At 35.9% G+C, this 20,208-nt stretch overlaps 1 protein-coding gene across 3 annotated transcripts in view; it reads left to right on the top strand.

Annotated features, from left to right (window-relative positions):
* The window catches only part of USP33 (ubiquitin specific peptidase 33), a 38,444-nt gene extending 19,033 nt beyond the window's left edge, over window positions 1–19,411 (top strand). The window contains exons 10-24 of one of the 3 annotated variants that reach the window (XM_048313502.1): window positions 668–1,088; window positions 1,486–1,626; window positions 3,112–3,224; window positions 4,983–5,155; window positions 5,258–5,361; window positions 5,946–5,979; window positions 6,771–6,816; window positions 7,483–7,663; window positions 8,920–9,046; window positions 10,369–10,538; window positions 11,907–11,988; window positions 13,289–13,397; window positions 15,019–15,121; window positions 15,854–15,922; window positions 18,225–19,411. In XM_048313502.1, coding sequence (XP_048169459.1) covers window positions 668–1,088; window positions 1,486–1,626; window positions 3,112–3,224; window positions 4,983–5,155; window positions 5,258–5,361; window positions 5,946–5,979; window positions 6,771–6,816; window positions 7,483–7,663; window positions 8,920–9,046; window positions 10,369–10,538; window positions 11,907–11,988; window positions 13,289–13,397; window positions 15,019–15,121; window positions 15,854–15,922; window positions 18,225–18,382 — 2,031 coding nt within the window. In that variant the 3' untranslated portion in view covers window positions 18,383–19,411. The remainder of the gene's footprint in view (window positions 1–667; window positions 1,089–1,485; window positions 1,627–3,111; window positions 3,225–4,982; window positions 5,156–5,257; window positions 5,362–5,945; window positions 5,980–6,770; window positions 6,817–7,482; window positions 7,664–8,919; window positions 9,047–10,368; window positions 10,539–11,906; window positions 11,989–13,288; window positions 13,398–15,018; window positions 15,122–15,853; window positions 15,923–18,224) is intronic. The other 2 variants (XM_048313503.1, XM_048313504.1) reach the window with 2 other exon arrangements.
* The last annotated feature ends 797 nt before the right edge of the window (window positions 19,412–20,208 follow it).

Raw genomic sequence — 20,208 nt, forward strand, 5'->3', positions numbered from 1 at the left:
TATTAGATACTTTCTATTGCCAAGGACCAGGCAGCTGTGCTGATTGATGAAATTTGGTGGCTTTTAAGATGTTTCCAAACACAGATTAGACTTTCAGTAATACTTTACAGCTTTGTGGGAACACATTTGGGGAATCTTGTTGAGGCTTTAGAAGAAGAATTGGAATATTGTTGGCAGTGTGATGCATTGGAAAGACAGACTAAGTAGCATCATAGCACTTTTTAATAAAAGTACTTCATGCCCAGTGAAAGCAAGGCTCTGGTTGCTTTGCTGGATAAGGCTTACAAAAACTGTCTCTAAAATGTTCCATTACAAGCAAAGCTGGAGTCTCACGACGCTGCTGGTAGTTGTTTGAGTTACGTTTATCATTCCAGTAAGCTATGGCAGCACAGCTGCCATATGTTAAAGTAATGTTGTTAAAGTAATTTATTTTGCAAGTTGGAATGTTTTGGAGGAAGCTTGTATAAGATTGTGACATGCAAGAAATGTATGCAGGAAACATACATGGTCCAGAAGTGAAAGTCATTTTGAACATTAGACCTGGGACAGAGGGATTTTCTTTATTCTTCTTTAATAGCCAGCTTTTTTAGTTATCTGTATCTTTTCCTGATATGAATATCTTCCAGATAAAATAGAGTAATATGGTAAAACTTGTTTAAAATTCTAGGACGCACAAGAATTTTTGCGTTGTCTAATGGATTTGCTTCATGAGGAACTTAAAGAACCAGTTGTAGAACTGGAAGATGCCCAGCCTATGAGTGTTGAAGAGAGTATGGAAGAAGATAAGAGCCAGTCAGAATTAGGCTTTCAGCCCTGTGAATCCTGTGGTAACTGTGATAAAACAGAAAATGACACAATTTTCAAACCTGTCTTAGAGGATCCTGCAGAAACAACCATGTTAATTCAGGATGATGATAACAACTCAGTCACATCCAAAGACTGGCAGAAAGAGAAAATATCAAACAACAAACTTAAACGAGCAAATTCTATGGAAGACTTGGAAAAAGATACGAACACTGTTTCAGAGACCACTGAATTTTTAAATAACCAGGGAACTGTCAAAGTACAGATACACAGCCGATTCTCAGGTAATGCATTGCTAAAGCACAATTGAAATAGTCAAGATCTTAGCCAGAATATCTGTGGGAGTGGAAGTGGGTTGTAGAATATAGTAGAGGTATAGGTCAAATAGGGTAGGTGGTTTTACGTGTAAACAATGTACTTTCTTAGTTTATTTTTTCAGTTTAGGTGTTCTGAATCCAATTTTAATTCCCTTAAAAGTTAACTGTTTGTACTGGGTCAGGTTTCAGATAACCAGAAGAGTGAGATTTTTTTATTTTGCTCTTAACTTAAGAGGAACTGAAATGGTGTTACGTTCCTAAATGTCTAGTGGCCTGACAGTGTGGGAAATAAGTTACATGACCATTGTGTCTGTTCATTCTGCAGTAATTTTTTTCATAAAATTTGTGCAAATCTTAATTTCAGAATACATCAATGACGTCCACATGAATGACGTATCTGCAGCCCAAACACCATCATCAATTGAAGGGATGAACACACGCTTATCAAACAGCCCTCCAAAATCATTCCCATCGTGCTCTTCACTGGCACAAGTCCACAAAAAAGGTAGAGGCTCTTTATTTCCTTCCTGGTATTGAATTACTCTGTATTGTAGTTTTCATTGTGTTTCTTATGTCTTGTGTAACAATGCAGTGTTGTTTCTAAGGGGGTTTTATCCCTGTTTCTGGTAGGAAGAGGGAGTGTTGTGTGTAAGCTGGACATGCAAGATCATTCCCTGTATTTCTGTAATCTTCTGATTCTTTTGAAGCATGAATAGTATTTGCCTCTATTTTGGGAGGACAGAGTATTATTTTTAGACAGTGTTCTCAATTGCACTGGTTTGGAGAGAGGAGAAAGGTGTAAGAAGTTAGTACCCCCAAAGGTAATGCTCTCTGGAAAATGAGCTCATTGGTTCTTCAGCAGAAGTTCAGTAAATCAGCATTTTAGTCAATTAAGGTTTAAGGTGCCTTGTATAATTGTACTGTAGATAGACCTGTGAATGCTGGCTGCTTTATGGTTGTTAATGTCCCTGCAGTGCAGAGTATTTCTTTTGGCACTGCAGCACAATGCATTTATGAGCATCCAGAATATTTCTACTTTTACTTGCCTTTACATATGAGACAGTGCTGCTTTAGGGCATGAGGAATAATACATGATTTTTTTTTTCCCTGATTTTTCTAACAGTAGATTACTTTAAGCAAAGCTTGTCTTTTGGAGCATGCTTTTAAGGCATTGCACCAAACCCAAACCAAAAAGCAGTACAACTTTAATGTTGTAATCCTGCTTCATTCAAAAGCCCGTCCAGATAAGTCCTGAACTTCTGAACATTCATGTTATCTTTTTCATGCTTTAGCATCGGTGTTGCATGACAGTGATTTAATGGGCTTAAGTCATTGACCTCGTTGGTTCATTTGTTCAGCAGCTTTGACACTGCATCTCTACTACTGTCTCCAGTTTTGGCTTCACCATTACAGGAGGGTTTTAGATAACCTGAACTGAGTCTGTCAGAAGGGGTACTTGGTCACTGGTGCTTGTCATGCCCAAGGAGAGGTTGAGAGACCTGGGGTTTTTTAATAAGCGACTCCAGTAGTACCTTTAGTCTACTTCAATCCACTGTCATCAGTGTTGTGATACAGTAACCTTGTGTGTGAGCTCTTCAGCCCAGTGTGGTTTAAGCTTCCCAGGAAGATTGATCAAATTAAGTGTCAAATAGAATGTTCCTTTTTATACCTTGGGGGATTCCTGTCAGGATAAATCAACCATGTAGCAATAGGCTGTAGATTTCAAGACTGGCAGTTTGAGTTTTACTTAGAGAGGCAAAAGTTTCTGTTGGTTGTCCCCAGCTGCTTGAGGAACCCACATGAATTGCCTGTACTGGCAGTAACGTGATCTTGCAATTCTTAAGAAATATTTAGTAAATAGAAAACAGGGCTTGGCTCATAATTTAACCCTGAATATATGAGACTTCTAATTATATTACACAAAGTTGAAGGAAATCAGAATCCACTGGGTTTTGGCTTACTGCAGCATTTTATTTTTGTCATGTTATAGTTTCAACAGTATCATCACCAAAAAGGAAGAAGCGCAAGAAGTACAGGAGTGTTATCTCTGATATATTTGATGGGACTATAATAAGTTCAGTCCAGTGCTTGACTTGTGATCGGGTAAGGAGAGAAAGTTCTAGCTTTTAATATGTTCTTCTCTTACTGCTTTATGAATATCGTCATTCTCTGGTAACTTGAAATTCTTTTGTGGCAGATTTCCTCAGAAGGTTGAGTTGTTTCATGTTAGTTTTCTTAAATTGTAGTAGTGGGTACTACCAGCACTTTGTGATGAGAATAGCTTGTATTCATTGAGCTGGATATTTACTCAGAGCTGAAAAATAACATTTTGAGAATTGGTTTACAGCAAGTGGAGAAAGAAGCTTGCTCTTCAACTTCATTTAGGTCTGATTAGTTTTTAGTAGTGTTCTGAATATCCTAACGCATACCTGCTACTATCCTAAGTTCTCAGGTCTCTAATGTTTCAAAGAAAAGACAGTAATCTAATATTATGCTGTAACAGTCTTATCAGATAGATTGAGGCTAACAAAATTAAGGTCTTTCAAAAAATCCAAGTAAAGACACTAACTTTTGCAGTGATATGAATCATTAGCTGCTTTCTGAAGTTGTTTTCTACTGCAAAAGGAGGTGAAACATAGGAAGGGTTGATTTTTTTCCCTGTACTATTTGCTCAGACAATTACATGATTATTTTTTAAAAAGTCAGTTATCTAAATATGCCTAGTGGACTGCTTTAGTTTCAAAGCAATCGTATCAAATACTGGATAACCAAATCTTTATGTTGGGGACAACTTTCTCAACATAAGGCTTAAACCTAACCCTGGTGTACTTGCATGCCTTTAATACTTCTCGTGTTGATTTTCTCTATTTCCATTTTGCCTCTGAATCACGAGCTCTTTTACTCAGAGTTCAGATTGAAACGCAGGAGACGCCAGGCTTTTCTTCTAATTGCTGTTATTATTTTCTTACCTATAACGCAGCTGCACAGATTGTGCCTCCAAGTTAACAAGGTGGAAAATGGCCCTGAGTTCTAACTTTCAAGGCCTTTTAAGGTCCAAATCAACCAATTATGAAATACCAAGTAATACGTTTTTATTTATAATCCAATAACTGTCTATTCATGACCCGCAGTGTGGGTTTTTTGACCCAATACCAGAACAGCCAGATTTGTGAAGAAGGAGAAAAGATGAAGAACAAATCCACACCCCAAATCCTCCATATTGTTACATATATATTATTATATCCCAGAAACCTAAATTCTCTAAACCCGGGGTTCCAACACTCTTGGTTTAGATCTAAGAATACAGAGACCTCAGGGTAATCTGGTGAACAAGTCGAAAAAGCAAACAAGAATTCCTAAAACGTGTTTGACGTGTGACTCTGTGTGACTATATGATCACTATGATCACTAAGTGAAGTACAGGAGCAAGAAAAGGCACAGCTGGGTCTCCCTTGCAGCGAGTCCAGTTACATCAGGTCAAGATAATGTCAGAGTAAAATACTGTGGAAACAATGGACTGAAGCTTTCTGAAACTACTTTGTATAACACAGCCTGAGGCAAAAATCATAGTGCTTTGTATGACTGATATGGAGGCAAATAATAATGACCTACAAAAATGTTTCAGTGATAACAATGTGCGAGTTCATGCCTAAATGTTACTTTTTTTTGGTTCCTCTAAAAATCCGTTTTTTAGAAAATGTCTTCTTATTAAGCTGCTTTTTTTATGATTAATTTGGTACCTAGTGGAATTTTCAGTTATGCAGTGTCTTGGTAGTTACTCGTGAACTTTACAGAATTCAGTTTAATTGCTGTTTGTCTTCAAGCTTAACTCCATTGTGTTTCATTTATTTTCTTCCTCAGCTGTCTGTAACCCTGGAGACCTTTCAGGATCTGTCCTTGCCTATTCCAGGTAAGGAAGATCTCGCTAAACTCCATTCTGCAAGTCATCAGACATCTCTAGTCAAGGCAGGGTCATGTGGAGAAGCATATGCCCCCCAGGGATGGATAGCCTTTTTTATGGAATACTTCAAAAGGTAAATAATACTTATCTTGTTTTATTTAATTGTCTATTTTGAAATTCTAGTTTCTGCTCTTCTGGCAGAACATATGTTGGTTTTCTTTCTTTTCTGTCAATGATGTTTCAGGTTTGTTGTCTCATGTGTTCCTAGCTGGTTTTGGGGTCCAGTTGTAACCTTACAAGATTGTCTTGCTGCCTTTTTCGCCAGAGATGAGCTCAAGGGTAAGAGGTTCATTACCTGAACATGTTCCTTCTGTGGTTTTTTTCCTCCTGTCACAATGAGATGATTTAATATCTTCTTAGCTTAATGCAATTAAGCAGAGGCCACCTGTTAGAGTGTAATACAGTCAATCCTTGTTCTTTTGGGATCATTCGTTTCAGAAAGGTAAGCTTCTCATTCAGCTGAATATTTGAGATAAGAAATGCCTATGAAAGCTGCTTTAGAAATGTCAAGTCAGTCTGAATTTGGTTTAGTGAAATTGTATCAACTGAAGGTTCATAAAAATTTCAAACCCACTATATTAATATTCATTCTCATAACCTCAATTTGGACGCAGTAAATTATTTCCCTTTTAAATTATATAGCATCATCTCTTCAGATTATACTGTACTGCTTCATAGTTGAAGACATAAAACCTAAGAACCTTTCCTGTAGTTTCTATGTCAACACTATTATGACTTAAATATTGGACGCAACCTAAAGATAAATCCCCTTGAAACTTTTATATACCAAATGTGCACACGTAAAGGATAACTGCTCGGATTTGGAGAATAATGGCTGGTTTTCTTCTCCCTGGTGTTTGCAGGTGATAACATGTACAGCTGTGGAAGGTGTAAAAAGTAAGCTGGCTTTTACCTTTGTTTTACCTTGTCTTAATTTGAGGTTTTACTGCTTCCATTAGTCCAGAGACATTTATTTCTGTTGGGTATGTCCGAATACTGTTCATCTTTCGATATGACCCTGTGTTCTGGCTGTCAGAAATTCAGTATTACCAAGGTGCAGGGGTCAGGAAACACCGACTTACCCTACCACATGTGCTTAATTCTTTCTCATCCCCTTACACCTTTAGATCTAAGTTGGTTTTGTTCGACAAAATAAAAGCTCTTAGCCCTCTCTAATACTAGCAGCTTTCCCCTAATACGCGGTAGGTCACTAAGGTGTGTTAAATAAATAAACTATGGCTTTAAATACTAAAGAACCAAGAAACAGAAGTGGTTTGAAGAAGACTGCTTGAAGCCCTTCATGGTACCAGGAGTGTTATTCCTTCTTGTATGTGCCATAGATAATTTCTTAGAAGTAAACTTAGTTCATTTCTTTTTTGTCTTTTGCTGGATAATCAGCTTTCATGAAGCTTCAAGTTCCTTCCTTTATGTTAAGAGAAACAGTTAGCAATCAAGTAGGGACTTGATTGTACTTGTTGTTTTGAATTTTTCAGCAGTACAGATTGTCTTGTCTTATGAACCATCAGTTTGTATCTTTTTGGCTACTCCATGTCTAGTCTACATTCCAGAAATATTTTGGGTTTACTAATGCAATGTTCAGCTTAGGCTTTTGCTGATCTAGCACAATAAAGTAAAACCTTTTCAGAATAAATTATTGATTGTTTCGGTTTGGTTTTTTCTTTGCTTAGGTTAAGAAATGGAGTGAAATTCTGCAAAGTGCAAAAATTTCCTGAGGTACTGTTGCAATATGCACTTTAAAACACTTTTTCTGGGTGATTAGGAATGTAAGACTAATGAGTTGCATGGAGTAAATTGTGTTTATAATGTTGTGTGATGAAAGTCTACCTTCATACTGCCATTTGTTTAAGAATGTGAGCAACGTGGTTATTCACCCTGTAAGAAAATTAATCTTGTACATGACAGGTATAGGAATGGGATTTCCCTCTGTTACTACTGTTGGTCTGGAGACAGTAACACAACGTTTCTATTCTATGTTATTATATATACTACTATTTATACTGTAGGTCATAGAATTAAACACCACAGCCAGACTGGAAAGCTTGTCTATAAGAAACATTTGTAACTTTACATTTAAAAGGTAATCCAGTCTTACACTTCAAAGCATGAGTTGATGGCTTCAAGAATCAGGAAGAATTAATGTCCCTCATGGCAAGATTGTGCAATGTGTGCTCTGAGGAAGAGAAAAAGTACATTTTTCAGTGCTGCATCTGTGTTAGTAGCCACAGCTGATTAAAATGCAGAGCTTGTGAGTATGCTTCAGGTCATAGGGAAAACTTCTTTTTGGGCTGATAAAAGGAAAAGATGGCACACACTGTTCAGGTATTTAATATCAAATAGCACATATAGTTCTTTGACTGAGTCCGTCAATCCTTCTTACAGATTCTGTGCATTCATCTCAAAAGATTTAGACATGAGCTTATGTTTTCGACAAAAATTGGGACCCATGTGTCCTTCCCCTTGGAAGGCCTTGACCTTCAGCCTTTCCTTGCGAAGGACAGTCCAGCTCAAATCGTGACTTACGATCTCCTGTCTGTCATCTGCCATCATGGAACTGCCAGCAGTGAGTATGAGCTTGATTGTTTTGTCTTTGCAGTTGGTACATCAGCACTTTTCTTTAAGGGTGATGACTATATACTGAAGGGTAAATAGATAAACAATGATAATTTTAATGTGGAAGATGAATGCCATGATTTTTACCTTGACCCAAAAGATTTAAGGCTTGTTCTGGAAGAGTTGGCACATCTTTGAAATTATATGGCATACCTAAATAAAATTGAAGGTGGAAAAATATTAGCAGGTCCTGGAGTATTAAGTAAGAAAACTATATCTACTGTTGAACAACATAGAAGTGTACAAATAATGTTGCCAGCAGATGACCAGTTGATCAGCTGCTCTACACAACTGCTGTTCATGTCAATGCTTTGTGTGCCTTAATTTTTTGGAAACTGTTTACAAAGCATCACAGAGATCCCAATCATTTTTTCAAATATGTTCTCTTGGATGATTGCTACCATTTAACCCCAAAACAGGTGATAACTGCTATTTATGGGTAGTGATGAGCAGGTGAGTAAACATCTTGCTGCTATATGTTGAGGTAATTTCTGCCTAGACAATTTCATATTAAGATTTGGAAAAAAGGAGAAACAAAAGTTTTAAGACAGAAACTTCATCGATTTTTATAGAAGTTAGTCCCTCATATTCCTCAAACTTGAGGTAGCCACTGTTTGAATTGGTTTTTCTCCGTTCTTTTTTTTTTTTTCTGGATGCTTTTTCAACTTCCACTTAGTGCCGCTAAGTGGTGCTTCACATAATCAGTTTAATGGATAGTTGATTATTTACTTATTAGCAGTTAAATATGTTTTTAAAAATAGTAATAATTTAAAATATCTTATGAATAGTCTTCGAAACATAGTTAATTATGGTTGTGATATCATGTAGCTTTTCCACATCTATGCTACTTTCTATTATAAAGCATACAAAGATTTGAAAAGAGTTCATTACAGGAACTGATAAGGGTAAATTGTTCAGTCTTATTCTGAATGTCATGGTTCAGGACTGCATTAAACAACACGCTGCTTGAAGAGTGCAGGAACATGCTGAGATTGGTGTTCAACTCACCACTAGCTAATAGAAATTCAGAAAAAAAGCTGATGCTGAGTTTGACAAGTTAATTTCAAAGTCATGTCTGCTAATGATCCTGTTTCTCCCATTTAAAACTTGAGGGGTTTTTTTAGGACTTACTTCCTTTTCATATGTTGCTGAGTAAAATGGACAGCTCTAGACATTTTTCAATAATTCTTGCTTCTTACACCCTAGGTGGACATTACATAGCTTATTGTCGCAACAATTTAAATAATTTGTGGTATGAATTTGATGACCAGAGTGTCACAGAAGTATCAGAATCCACAGTGCAAAATGCAGAAGCCTATGTTCTCTTCTACAGGTAAGACATTAAAAGTACAATCATATCCCTGTAAGTCATGTATGTAAATTACTTTTTAAGCAGTTGGCCAGCTTTCAGAATTAGCTGCCCCATGAGAATTATAATGGAAGAATTTGACCAACGAGAAAAGCCTGTGCTGGAGAAAAACTTAATCCTTCAATTATGTCCTTAACACTTGCTCTGTCAGAGCTAAAGCATTTATATTAAAATGAAAATGGAATCTGTGTAGTAGGAGAACTTTAAGCAACAGTTAAGAACTAGATATCTTATTTTCAATTAGAGGAAGGGAATTCTGCACACAGGGAGGTTTTGCACACAGAAGGTTTTTTAACTGAGATCTAACTGGAATTGTGCAAAGTCTTTATCAGAGGGGATGAAGGACTGCAGAGGTTTTACTGTGTTATAATTTCATCCATTGTGTTATACATTTTATTATACATTTAATTTAATACAATTGATAGGCTAGTCTCTTCCTGAGAATTGAAATGAAAGGTGAGACGTCATGTTATTGTCATCTTCAGTCTAGGGAACTGTTGTACTTGAGATAATAAAAGCAACTCAGTGTTCAGATTTTAAACTTCTGGTACTAAGATCAAATTTCCACTGAAAGTTAGCTGCAAAATACATCGTGTCAGAGTTGCATAAAAAAGAGATGTGTTCTGAGAATGTTTTAACATTTAACATGGACACTCCCACCTGCCACTGTTCAAGCTGAGCCCATGAATCTGACTTAGTAGGCCTTTTAAAAGGAATTTGGAAGTCCTGCTTTATTGCCAAGAAAGAGCACTAGATCTTTGATTGTGGGTGAACATATTCAAATAAATAATAAAAGAATAAGAATAGCGTTCATAAAATATGGCTTTAAAAAAGAATATATCCACAAAAGACTAGTACTGGTTTGGAGAAGAGATTCTGTTGTATCTAAACCAGGAGAGCAGAGTTACTTCCAGTTGTACAATGAGAAAAGTAGGAGGATACAGGAAAAGTAGGGGAATTAGCTGGTGTATTTACTGTGTAACCTTACTTGTGAAGGTAAGGAAGGAGCATCTGTCCAAGAAGCACAGCTTGCAAAGCTTTATCTCAAATGCTGCAGAGAGGAAATGAGCAGATGGGCGCAGCCCTTTGGTGCTTTACCACCTCTGCAGCATAATCAGCTTCTGTCTTGCAGCCCAACTGCTTGCTTTCTTAGGCTGTGTAAACTGGGAAGTGCAGACAAGGCCCAGGTAATTTACTTGAAGGCAGAGTTTTCTTTTCACAAAATAAGTTATCTGCACTGTACGCAAGGATCTATATTTGTTTAATGATTTCTATTTCTGTAATAGAAAGAGCAGTGAAGAAGCACAGAGAGAGAGACGGAGAATATCAGGGCTGCTGAATATGATGGAACCAAGTCTTCTGCAGTTCTATGTTTCCAGGCAGTGGTTAAATAAATTCAAGACTTTTGCAGAGCCAGGACCAATTTCAAATAATGACTTTCTCTGTATGCATGGAGGTGAGACTCTAACTGTGAATCATTTGAAAATAATTAGTCAACTTCTATCTATAACAGTGGTGTATACTTGTTTTAATTAAAGGAATTTGATTATACTAGGTTCATGTTATAACTTGTTAGGTAAATTATAACGTCTAAGTAAACTCTTTCTTATTTTAGTAGCTGACTAATTAAAAATGATACTGTGTGAAGTTATCCTATTTTTTTTCTTTTCTCTGCACATTTGATTTTGTTCATAAACTGTCTTCATTCTTAAAGGGGAACAATTCCTCTTATCTGCTTGCTTCTTAAACATGTATATTCACATTTTAAAAAATCCTGTCACTATATCATCATCCTTAATACTTTCATCTGCAAATTGAATGTTTTTCTCTGCTGTTGACTGTAAGCAGTGAGAAGGTTTGAAAACTGCTTCAGAAGAAATTGATCTGATACAGAGTATCCAGTGCCTAACAGTGTGAAAATCAAGTAGTAGTTCTGTGTACTTGGTATAGGAGCATAAAAATTTTACCTTGTGCTATATGTTAATAAAAATACGAGCATTACAGTAAGCAAAATATATTTGGGGAAATACCCATATTTGAGTGCTGACATTCCAAGAAATCATTACTATGTGGTACTTATTTTCTAATAAAAAATACAGTTGTATTAGATTACAAGATAGAGGTGCTGCCCCCGTTGCAGAACCAAAATTTTAACACAGGACTATTGTGTCCCTGTAGCAATCTGCAGAGTACCTGTGAGCTCCTTGGCTTTCCCTCTGCAGGGCTACAGCAGACAACTCTTGATGTACGAGTGCCCAAGTACTGGATTTTCCCTGTTCCCAAGAATTCCTGCATAGTCCACTGTTGCTTACCATGTGCTTCAACTCAACACTGTTAATTCTGCAAGCCCCTCCATTTTTGCCTTCCTCAAAATTTCTCTGCTTTCAAGTATTCATGTTGTTTGAAATAATTCCAAATGGTCTGCAGCAAATAAGTGAATTTTGAATAGACAGTTTGTTAATGTGTTTACATGCATAATCAAAATATTTAATCATCCTGACATTTTAACTGGATGCCATAGGAAGCTTTTTGACATCAGTATCTAAAATGGATTCTAGCCCTTTAGCTTTAGCCATTCATTTTAGCTTTTTATAAGCTTTTCAGGCTCACAGAAGTCATTTTAGTCAGGGAAGACTAAAATTAGAGTGGTGTCTCTAAATACAGTGATAGATTATACTGAGGTAAAACTTGTTTCATATAATTTCTCTGAATTCATTGAAAGGTTCCATTTTTTATTTATTTAGGGACTTCTAACATAGTGTCCTCCCCCCACTAAAATCCACAAGTCTTTTTTTATTGTTTGAGGTTTTTGTTGCTTCTGCAGGTGTTCCTCCACACAAAGCTAACTTCATAGAGGACCTAGTTGTAATGCTACCTCAAAATATATGGGATAATCTGTATAGCAGGTAAGTTTTAAACTGTAAGTGGAAAAAATCCAGTGATAAAATTTGAGAGCCAAGCAGCAACATCAGACTTTAGAATTAGTGGCTCAGGAAAAAGACAGCCCTCTGGGCACACAGCTGAGTGAAGGGATTGCAAACAGCTGATTTTTATTATTTTCTTGTGCAAAGTAAAAGACTGCATAGAGTAGTGTGTTATTGGGGTAATGTTTCAATATTAAACCAATAAACATGTATGGTATGTATGAAATAACACAAAGTAGGTCAGCAAAAGTACACTTTGCAAGAGTTTTTTGAAAGAGCTCTCTGTATCAGCTTCCTGTTCTCTTGTTGGCTGGAGACAGCTTTTCTTTTATGTTGGCTTTGAATCCATAGCCTCAGCTGCCAGTACTGCTTCAAAATTACTTATATCTGAGTGTTCTGTGTTACTGCCCCACACTTTAATGTCCGTCAGGTTTGAGTGCTTGCTTATAAAGGAGGAATTCTTACAAACTATGCCTTGTTCTAAAGTAACAAAAAGCTGCAGAAGAGCTTTGCTGATGGCTTTGAACCCTCTGTACTGCACTTCCATTAAATATTTTAGCTGGTAATTTCCTGCCACCTAAACAATACATCTAAGGGTTTAAGGCGTTTTTTATTGATGTTTTAAAGTTTTGGTGCACACAAGTGAAAAATAAAAGCAATGCTATTTCCAGTTTATTTCCCTTTTCCTATATGTATTGGATTTTTCTTCCATTATCCATTTTCTGTATGCAAAAATGTCCTCAGAAGGAGTGCCCCTGCAGACTTCCATGGATACAGTTTCACACAAGGAAAATGTGAGGGAAGGGTCAAGAATAACCTATTAAGAGCAAAACAATAAATAAGTTTAGAGGCTGGAGTCAGGGAGGTAGCAAAACTGATGAAGAGTCTCCAGTGGGATGGAGGAACACATTTAAGACAGAACTGGCTGGAATGTTTCCGTAGGCTGTTTCTTAAAGGTCTTTGATAAAATCACACCTGGTGTATATATAACAATATTTGCTCACTGACATGTTCTAACCATAGTAACTCCTTCTGAAGTCTGAGATGCAGCAGAATTTGAGGTGGTTTGTACTGACATGAGGCAATCAGAACTTGCAAGATGGTCTTAGGATGGAGTACAGAATATTACTAGGAAAATAAATGGTGGCTTTTCTGGATCACTGTGACTGGCACATGTCAGCCTTCTGTTCATACTGACACTTGCCATGTCTATAGGTGCAAGGTCTTTTTACATTATATTTTCCACAAGGCTGATTGTTTTGGTTTTTTACTTTTACTGCAGATATGGGGGAGGACCAGCTGTGAACCATCTGTATGTTTGTCACACCTGCCAAATAGAGTCTGAAAGAATTGAAAAAAGAAGGAAAAATGAATTGGAAATGTTTATACGGGTAAAAAAGTAAACACTTATCCATTCTGCTACTGCACGACACTTGATATTCATTACTAGACCTAAGGGATTACCAGAATTGCGCAGGGGATTCCTGTAACAAATCTACTTTGTTAAATATCTCTATACCTATATACCACGCCATCTTTCCTAATGGCAGCAATAATGTTCTTGTGAAATCCCAGATAACTGTTTACATGAAAATGTACTTAGACAATATTTTTAATATGTTTCTTAAGTTGCTTTTTTGTAATATCAAAACAGTGCAGCCACATGAGCAGTTGTTCTTTATACACTGCCAGTGGTCTGTTCTGTGCATTCTGATAAGGTTTAAGTGCAATAATACTGTGCCAAGAAAAATTTAATGATAATCATTAGTTCTAATTTTTTAAAAAGGCATTAGAAACATAAACAAATGTAAGTGAAGTAAATACGTTAGTATTGTAATGGATATGTATAATTAATATCAAGAAGCCACTGTATTCAACCTGGGTTAGAGGATCATATGCTTGAGTCTGAATGGTAAATTAACTAGTGGTAATGATTCTGAAGTTCTTAAACCAAAAATGTGTTTTGAAGTTTGCAGTGAAAATAAATGCAGAGACATTGGATTCCCATTTCTGCTATCTCAACCCATGAAAGGGAGAAAAATAGAACTGACTCTGTTTTTTCAGTTCTGTGTGTTCTTTAATCACACTTCAGAGATTGTCGGCTTTTCCATGTTTTTTGAAAATTTTAGGAATTTTCATTACTCGGGGTTGCCACTGGTTAGTAGTTATTAATAACAACATTGAGTCAACCTCATTTGCTTTAGCAGTCAGTATCTTTCCAGTAAAAATGGTGATTATATGTGCACTGTTGTGCAAGTATTGTTACTGGTTAGTACACAGAAAATTCTGTTATCCTCTATAAAGATGGCTTTAGGGAATGATGGCAAAATTTAGTCTATATGAAACCTTAAGAAGTTGTGTTGATGCGTTAGGTTTATGACTTAAAAGGGAAAGTATAGCTCTGTTATTACAGAGCTAAAAAGATAATGGTTTTAAAGGTTTAAGTGACTTTTTGCTTGTTTCTTAATAACTTTGTAAAAAGATCCGTAAGTCATGAAAAGTCCCAATGTATTAGTTCACTGTGCCTTGCTTGGAACTGTGCTACCATCTGCTCAAAATACTAGGGGAAAAACAAACACAGATGAAGATACAGTTCATCACACAAAAAACTTTCCCTAAAATTATGGAGAAAAATTTTCAAAACACTATTTTATTTTACAAAAATAAGATCTCTGCTTTTTTGCTACTTGAAAGTTCAGCCTTCACAGTAATTAGCCATTCATGTTTGATGAGTAAGCACTTGTGCTTCAGAAGAACTTGTTGCTGTTTTCAGGAAATACAAATTATTTCTCAACTAAATAGTAAATGAGCTTTTAATATGAAGGCTACCACTGCATCAGAATCTCACCTTGGGTATTCACCAGGTGTTCACTGTTCTTATGGTCAGAGGTTCTTTAAAATGTTCTGTTACAGTGTAATGTTTTGGTGTTAATTATTACAGTGGTTAAAAGAATTCAGTAGTTTAAAGAAATAAAAGGGCAGAAAACCACATATTTTTTTTTCCCCTTGTAGCTTAATAGAGCATTCCAAGAAGAAGAATCTCCATCAACATTTTACTGCATCAGCATGCACTGGTTCAGAGAATGGGAAGGATTTGTAAAGGGTAAAGACAGTGGTAAGTTCTGCCCCATTTCAAAATATACGTAATCTTTTGTTGTATTGTTGTTTAAGTTGTTTCTGGTTTGGTAGAAGACTGTAGGCAGATAGCAAAGACAGCGAAAGCTCTTAAACATCTAAGACACAGGTTTTGTAGGTTACAAGTACATCCAGGATACAGAACGTAGTAAAATAATTCACAGCAATGGGGTAATGGGATAGTGTTGGAAAGAATGTTGCTTGTTTGCAGGATGTTTGCTGTTAGCAGCAGCAGAAAAATTGGATCTACATACAAGGGGGGATGGATTTTTGTTGTGCAAACTGATAGATGATGCTGCAGCTTCTGGAGGAAAGGTGACCTCATCACAATCTAAACTCAGCTAGCTCAGTAACAACTGTACTAATGTCAGTTAGGTGACTTCAGATGCCTCTAAAGTTTTGAAATGGAAACTGATAAAATGTTCTGCAGTCTTGTCAGAGTCTGCTCTAGGACAACTTTGGTAAGGATAAGAATTAGGATTAATTTATGTTTTGAGTTGCTTCAAGATTTAACTGTAATCATGAATGCTTTGGAAACTTTGCTCTTAATTAAAAATGTGATTAGTTTTTACCCACTTAGAATGTACTGTTAAGCAGTACAAGAACAAGTGGTAAACAAATGAGCTGTTTCTCCTTCCATTTGGAAATAGAACCTCCAACCTGCTGTTTGTTTTCAGCTCTCCCAATTTTAATAATTTTTCTGTTGCACTAGATCCTCCTGGCCCCATTGATAATGCCAAGATTGCAGTAACAAAATGTGGCAGTGCTGTGCTAAAACAAGGTAGGTGTACAACATTGCTGCAGCTTTGTGCCTCTTATGCATTTGCTGAAGTTTGGAACTTTTTTTTTTTTTAAATTTATTTATTGTTACCGTAAAATGAATGGCAGTTTCTAATGAATCTGTGTTGTGCCCATTTTCGGGGAATCGTTTTATTCTTAAAAAGAAGAATTAGTATCTGTAATAGACTAATCCAAGTGCAGTTGAGAGTGTAGGAGGGGCAGAGTAACTTGAAAATGGTGAAAGTGTGCTTTGGCTTTGTATCACATGGTTTGATGGGGGTTTTCTGAACAAAATTGGGAGACTGTTCTATATCTGTATGTAGGCTCTTGAAACCTAATTTGAATAGAAAAACATCTTTTCACAGAGGAAGAAAACCATTGTAAATAAAATCTTGCTCATTTTTCTGCAAGTCATTTGAAACTGTACATTGCACATTGAAGTTTTTGCAAAGATATAGGTTTCTTTGTTATTCTTCCCAGTTAAACGCTAAATACCATTTATTTGGAATTCATAGGTACAGAGAAAAACATTCTTATATGACCTGCTTTATGAAGGCTTTAGACTTTCTAGGAAGCTTTAAATTCATTGCAGCTCAGCCTAAAAGAAGAATTTGCGTCATTAAGATTAACATTTATTTAACTGGATTTTTTCCCAATTTTGCTTAATGCCTCAGCGTACAGTGGATGCACCAATAAACCTACCATAAACCTCACCAATTGTAGAATGCCAAGAATTTATTTTTTAAAAAATTAGTTTTGGCACTCATGAGTTTTTTAGTGAGTTTTAATGATTTAAGTGCTGATGATATAATTAAAATACAAGGTATAAAGCCTGATAAAATAAAAAAATCACTTTAGAATCAGTAATTGATAGCAAATGATCCAGTTGTTGGTTTACTTTCAGCTATGTTGATACAAATTAGAACTTAGGTAGAAATAAAGATTAATAGGATGTGGAAAATTTGTCTCTTAAGTCATAAGAGGTGGGAACGCACTAGATAGTGTCCAGAATTACATATTTCTGTGATCCAGTGGTCCTGATTCCAGTGCCTTAGTTCACTGTGCCTGTTCAGTTTAACCTGACTGGCTGGAATCTGGATAAGGGAGTGAAGATCCACTCCTGTGCCTACAGAGATGGAGTTGTTTCTTGAGAGCCTAAACGTAAAAGAGTGAAACTGAGGCATAACATCATTAGTACTGGCATGGGATCTGCATGATGACTTCCAGATGAAGCTTTGCATAGTTGAGTTAGTGTAGGTAAACAAATGTGCAGCTCTTTGTACCCTTCCCCTGTGGAAATTCTTAACTGGTAAAGCACAACAGTAGGCACCACTGCAGCAGGTGATGAAGACAGAAAAGTACAGGAGGTAACGGGAGAAATCTCCTGCTTATGATGCCAACTTCCTTTTTTTTAAGTATGAGGGTGCTGAAACAAGGCTTGACAAGACAAATTAATAATGTCTAGTAAGGATATCAGGGGAAACTTGCTGTAGGGTAGGGTTTTGATTTGCTTAAAGAAGAGGAGGCTTATTCTGGTAGAACAGAAATGTGACCTCTCTGCGTGGGTTAATGTGAGGAAGTCACTCAGTATCAGACAGGATCCTTGTATTGAAACCTAGAGGAGATGTGCTGATGCATTTTGTCTTTGCCACTGTAAAAAGTTGTGGAAAATCAGAAATGCTTGTTGGATGCTGACTTGAAACAGGAGACATACCTCTAGCCAGAGCAATGGAATCATAAGCAAAGACTTCAATCAGTGAACAAAATCAGGCTGATCCATCAGTGCTACAGGAGCATTACTGGAGCTGTTATTATCCTAATAATAGTCCTTTCTCTCTAGGAATTTCATTGTGGTTCTCATACTTTTATTCTTTACTATCAATTTCTCTGATGAAACAAGAATCTTGATTCCTTGAACTTTACTGTGTAATTGATGTGACTGCATGTTCTTATAATAATATGAATCACTGTTTTCTGAGTACCAAGAGCTACTGGCTGTCAGCTTGATTGGTAGATATTAGATAAGATGTTTATCATTTTCATGTGTTTTCTGCAAGTACTGCATAATTTAGACCAGGTAGTTGTAAGAATCAAGAAATACAAAACTAACACAAAACAGATAATTTGGTTTGGCAGCTGATGCAAGATAAAGCAAAAATGAAGCTTATGGTGTTAAATTTGAATCTGAATTCTTACAGTTTTAAATTTTAATCTGGATTCATTTTTTTCTTTTTGTATCTGTTATGGACTTAAATCAAGAAAGAATTATTCTAAATACTAATTACATTTTTTAAATTTTTCAGGAGCAGATTCTGGACAAATATCAGAAGAAACATGGAATTTTCTTCAGTCAATCTATGGTGGAGGTCCAGAGATTATACTCAGACCACCTGTTCCTCCAGTAGAACCTGATACATTGCAAACAGAAGAGAAGATTGAATTAGAAACTCATGGTCTGTAGCTATTGAGAAAAAGATGAACTTGTAAGGAATCCATCTTCCTTACAAAATGCCCAAAACACATTCCTAAAACTTTTATTCTCTTATGTCTGTTGGAGGCACAGCTCACTGGGCATTACATTAACTACAGAATAGTAAGTTGAAATATGTATTGCAATTTGTTCAAATAGTGGCTGTTTCTCTGTTTTGGAAGGCATGTGGTTTGTACATTTTGGAATGTTTCATCAATGGGAAAAATGTAATTTCTGAATTTTTTGCTATTAGACAAAATCCTATTATATCCTTAGACTTGAAAAACAGGGACAAATTTTAGAGATGTTCAGTAACCCTTCCAATTCCTGACTGGGCTTCTGATATCTACAAATTTTTGCCTGTCTTAATTGTACAGTCTTGACAAGCTTAGGTATGTGAGGAGTATATTTTAAATGGACTGTAATCAAAGCTAAAGAAAAAGGATTTTCATTTCCTAAATGCTCAGGAAAAAAATTGTCTCTTACTTTGCACTGTAAGTATATGAAATGGGTAGTATATAACATCCAAATACTTACTGTATTTGAGTGGATCAAACATTAGTGTAGACTGAATAATGTTTTAGTCAGCAAATGTCATAACTTATTACTACTAAATTTTACATCTTATTATAGTCTTCTGTAACTCTATAAACCTGGCTAGTGTCTTTAATAGTATATGTGGCAAAAAGATTTAGTCTTCTCTAGGGTAACATTTGAGAGCATGAAGTGTGAAATGTAAAATTATTATGGACATGAGTGATATAAATTTCAGAAAACTGAATTGTCTGGTCTCTTGAATTATATTCATTAGCATTTGAAGGATTTTATTGTATTGTTAAAAATTTTCATTGGCATGATGACCTTTAATGTCAGAAACTGGATAAAATGTATATATTGCAAACCTTTATTGAATTATTCATATTGGAATGCAGAATGGCACTTGCTCATGTTTTTGCCTGATATTGTTACCAAATAAGCAGCATTATTCAAGACTGGATCAATAAAAAAAACCAAAATTAACTGTGGAATAGGTGGGGGGATCTTTCCTAAATGTTTTTCATTTATTATATAAATAGAAAAACTTTTGAAGTAATGCTGTGGTAGTGCTCTCACACCCATACAATTATATGTTTTTGACTATTTTAAGTTTAGACAGTTCTAGCTCTAAAGTAAGAAAACGGTGACATAACATTCCTCTGGATAATTTTATATGTGGTTTAAAAACATATTGGTTTGTAGGACTTCAAGTTATTCTAGTTAAAAAGCCACCTGTAACAACCCTAGAAAAAGTGTCCTCTAACCATAAGTATCTGTTTATGTGATTTTATGTTCGTAGATAAAGCAACTTAAAGATATCACATTAGCCCTGTAATGCATCAATTGCTTACTACAGACTTGTCTTACTGATTAAGGTAAAGTTAACTTGCTTATGAACTGTCATTAGTAACTTCCTGATGTTGGCCTGTGAACTACTGTCTTATTTAAAGTTGGGGTTTTTTTGCTAAAGTTTTCTAGTTTTCTTTGATTTAAGGTTAACGTACTAAAGCTAAAGATCAATGAATAGAAGAATTTTTCCTACATGATGTTCTTAATTGGAAACTTGGGAAGTATTTCCTTGGTTAAAGCACTGTACAGGGATCAAGTTTACGAATTTATTCAATGTGTTCATTAATAGTCTGGATGGTAGAACAGACTGGCCCTGTAAAATTTGCAAGAGAAAAATGGATTGAATGTTAGGGGCATCAGATTGTCAGGGAATGAAGTAGTTCTGTGCCAAGTATTCTGGGTATTATAGTAGATCAGACTAAGAGTTAAAA

This window comes from Corvus hawaiiensis, chromosome 9 (genome assembly GCF_020740725.1).
Source record: "Corvus hawaiiensis isolate bCorHaw1 chromosome 9, bCorHaw1.pri.cur, whole genome shotgun sequence".
NCBI classification, from domain to species: domain Eukaryota; kingdom Metazoa; phylum Chordata; class Aves; order Passeriformes; family Corvidae; genus Corvus; species Corvus hawaiiensis.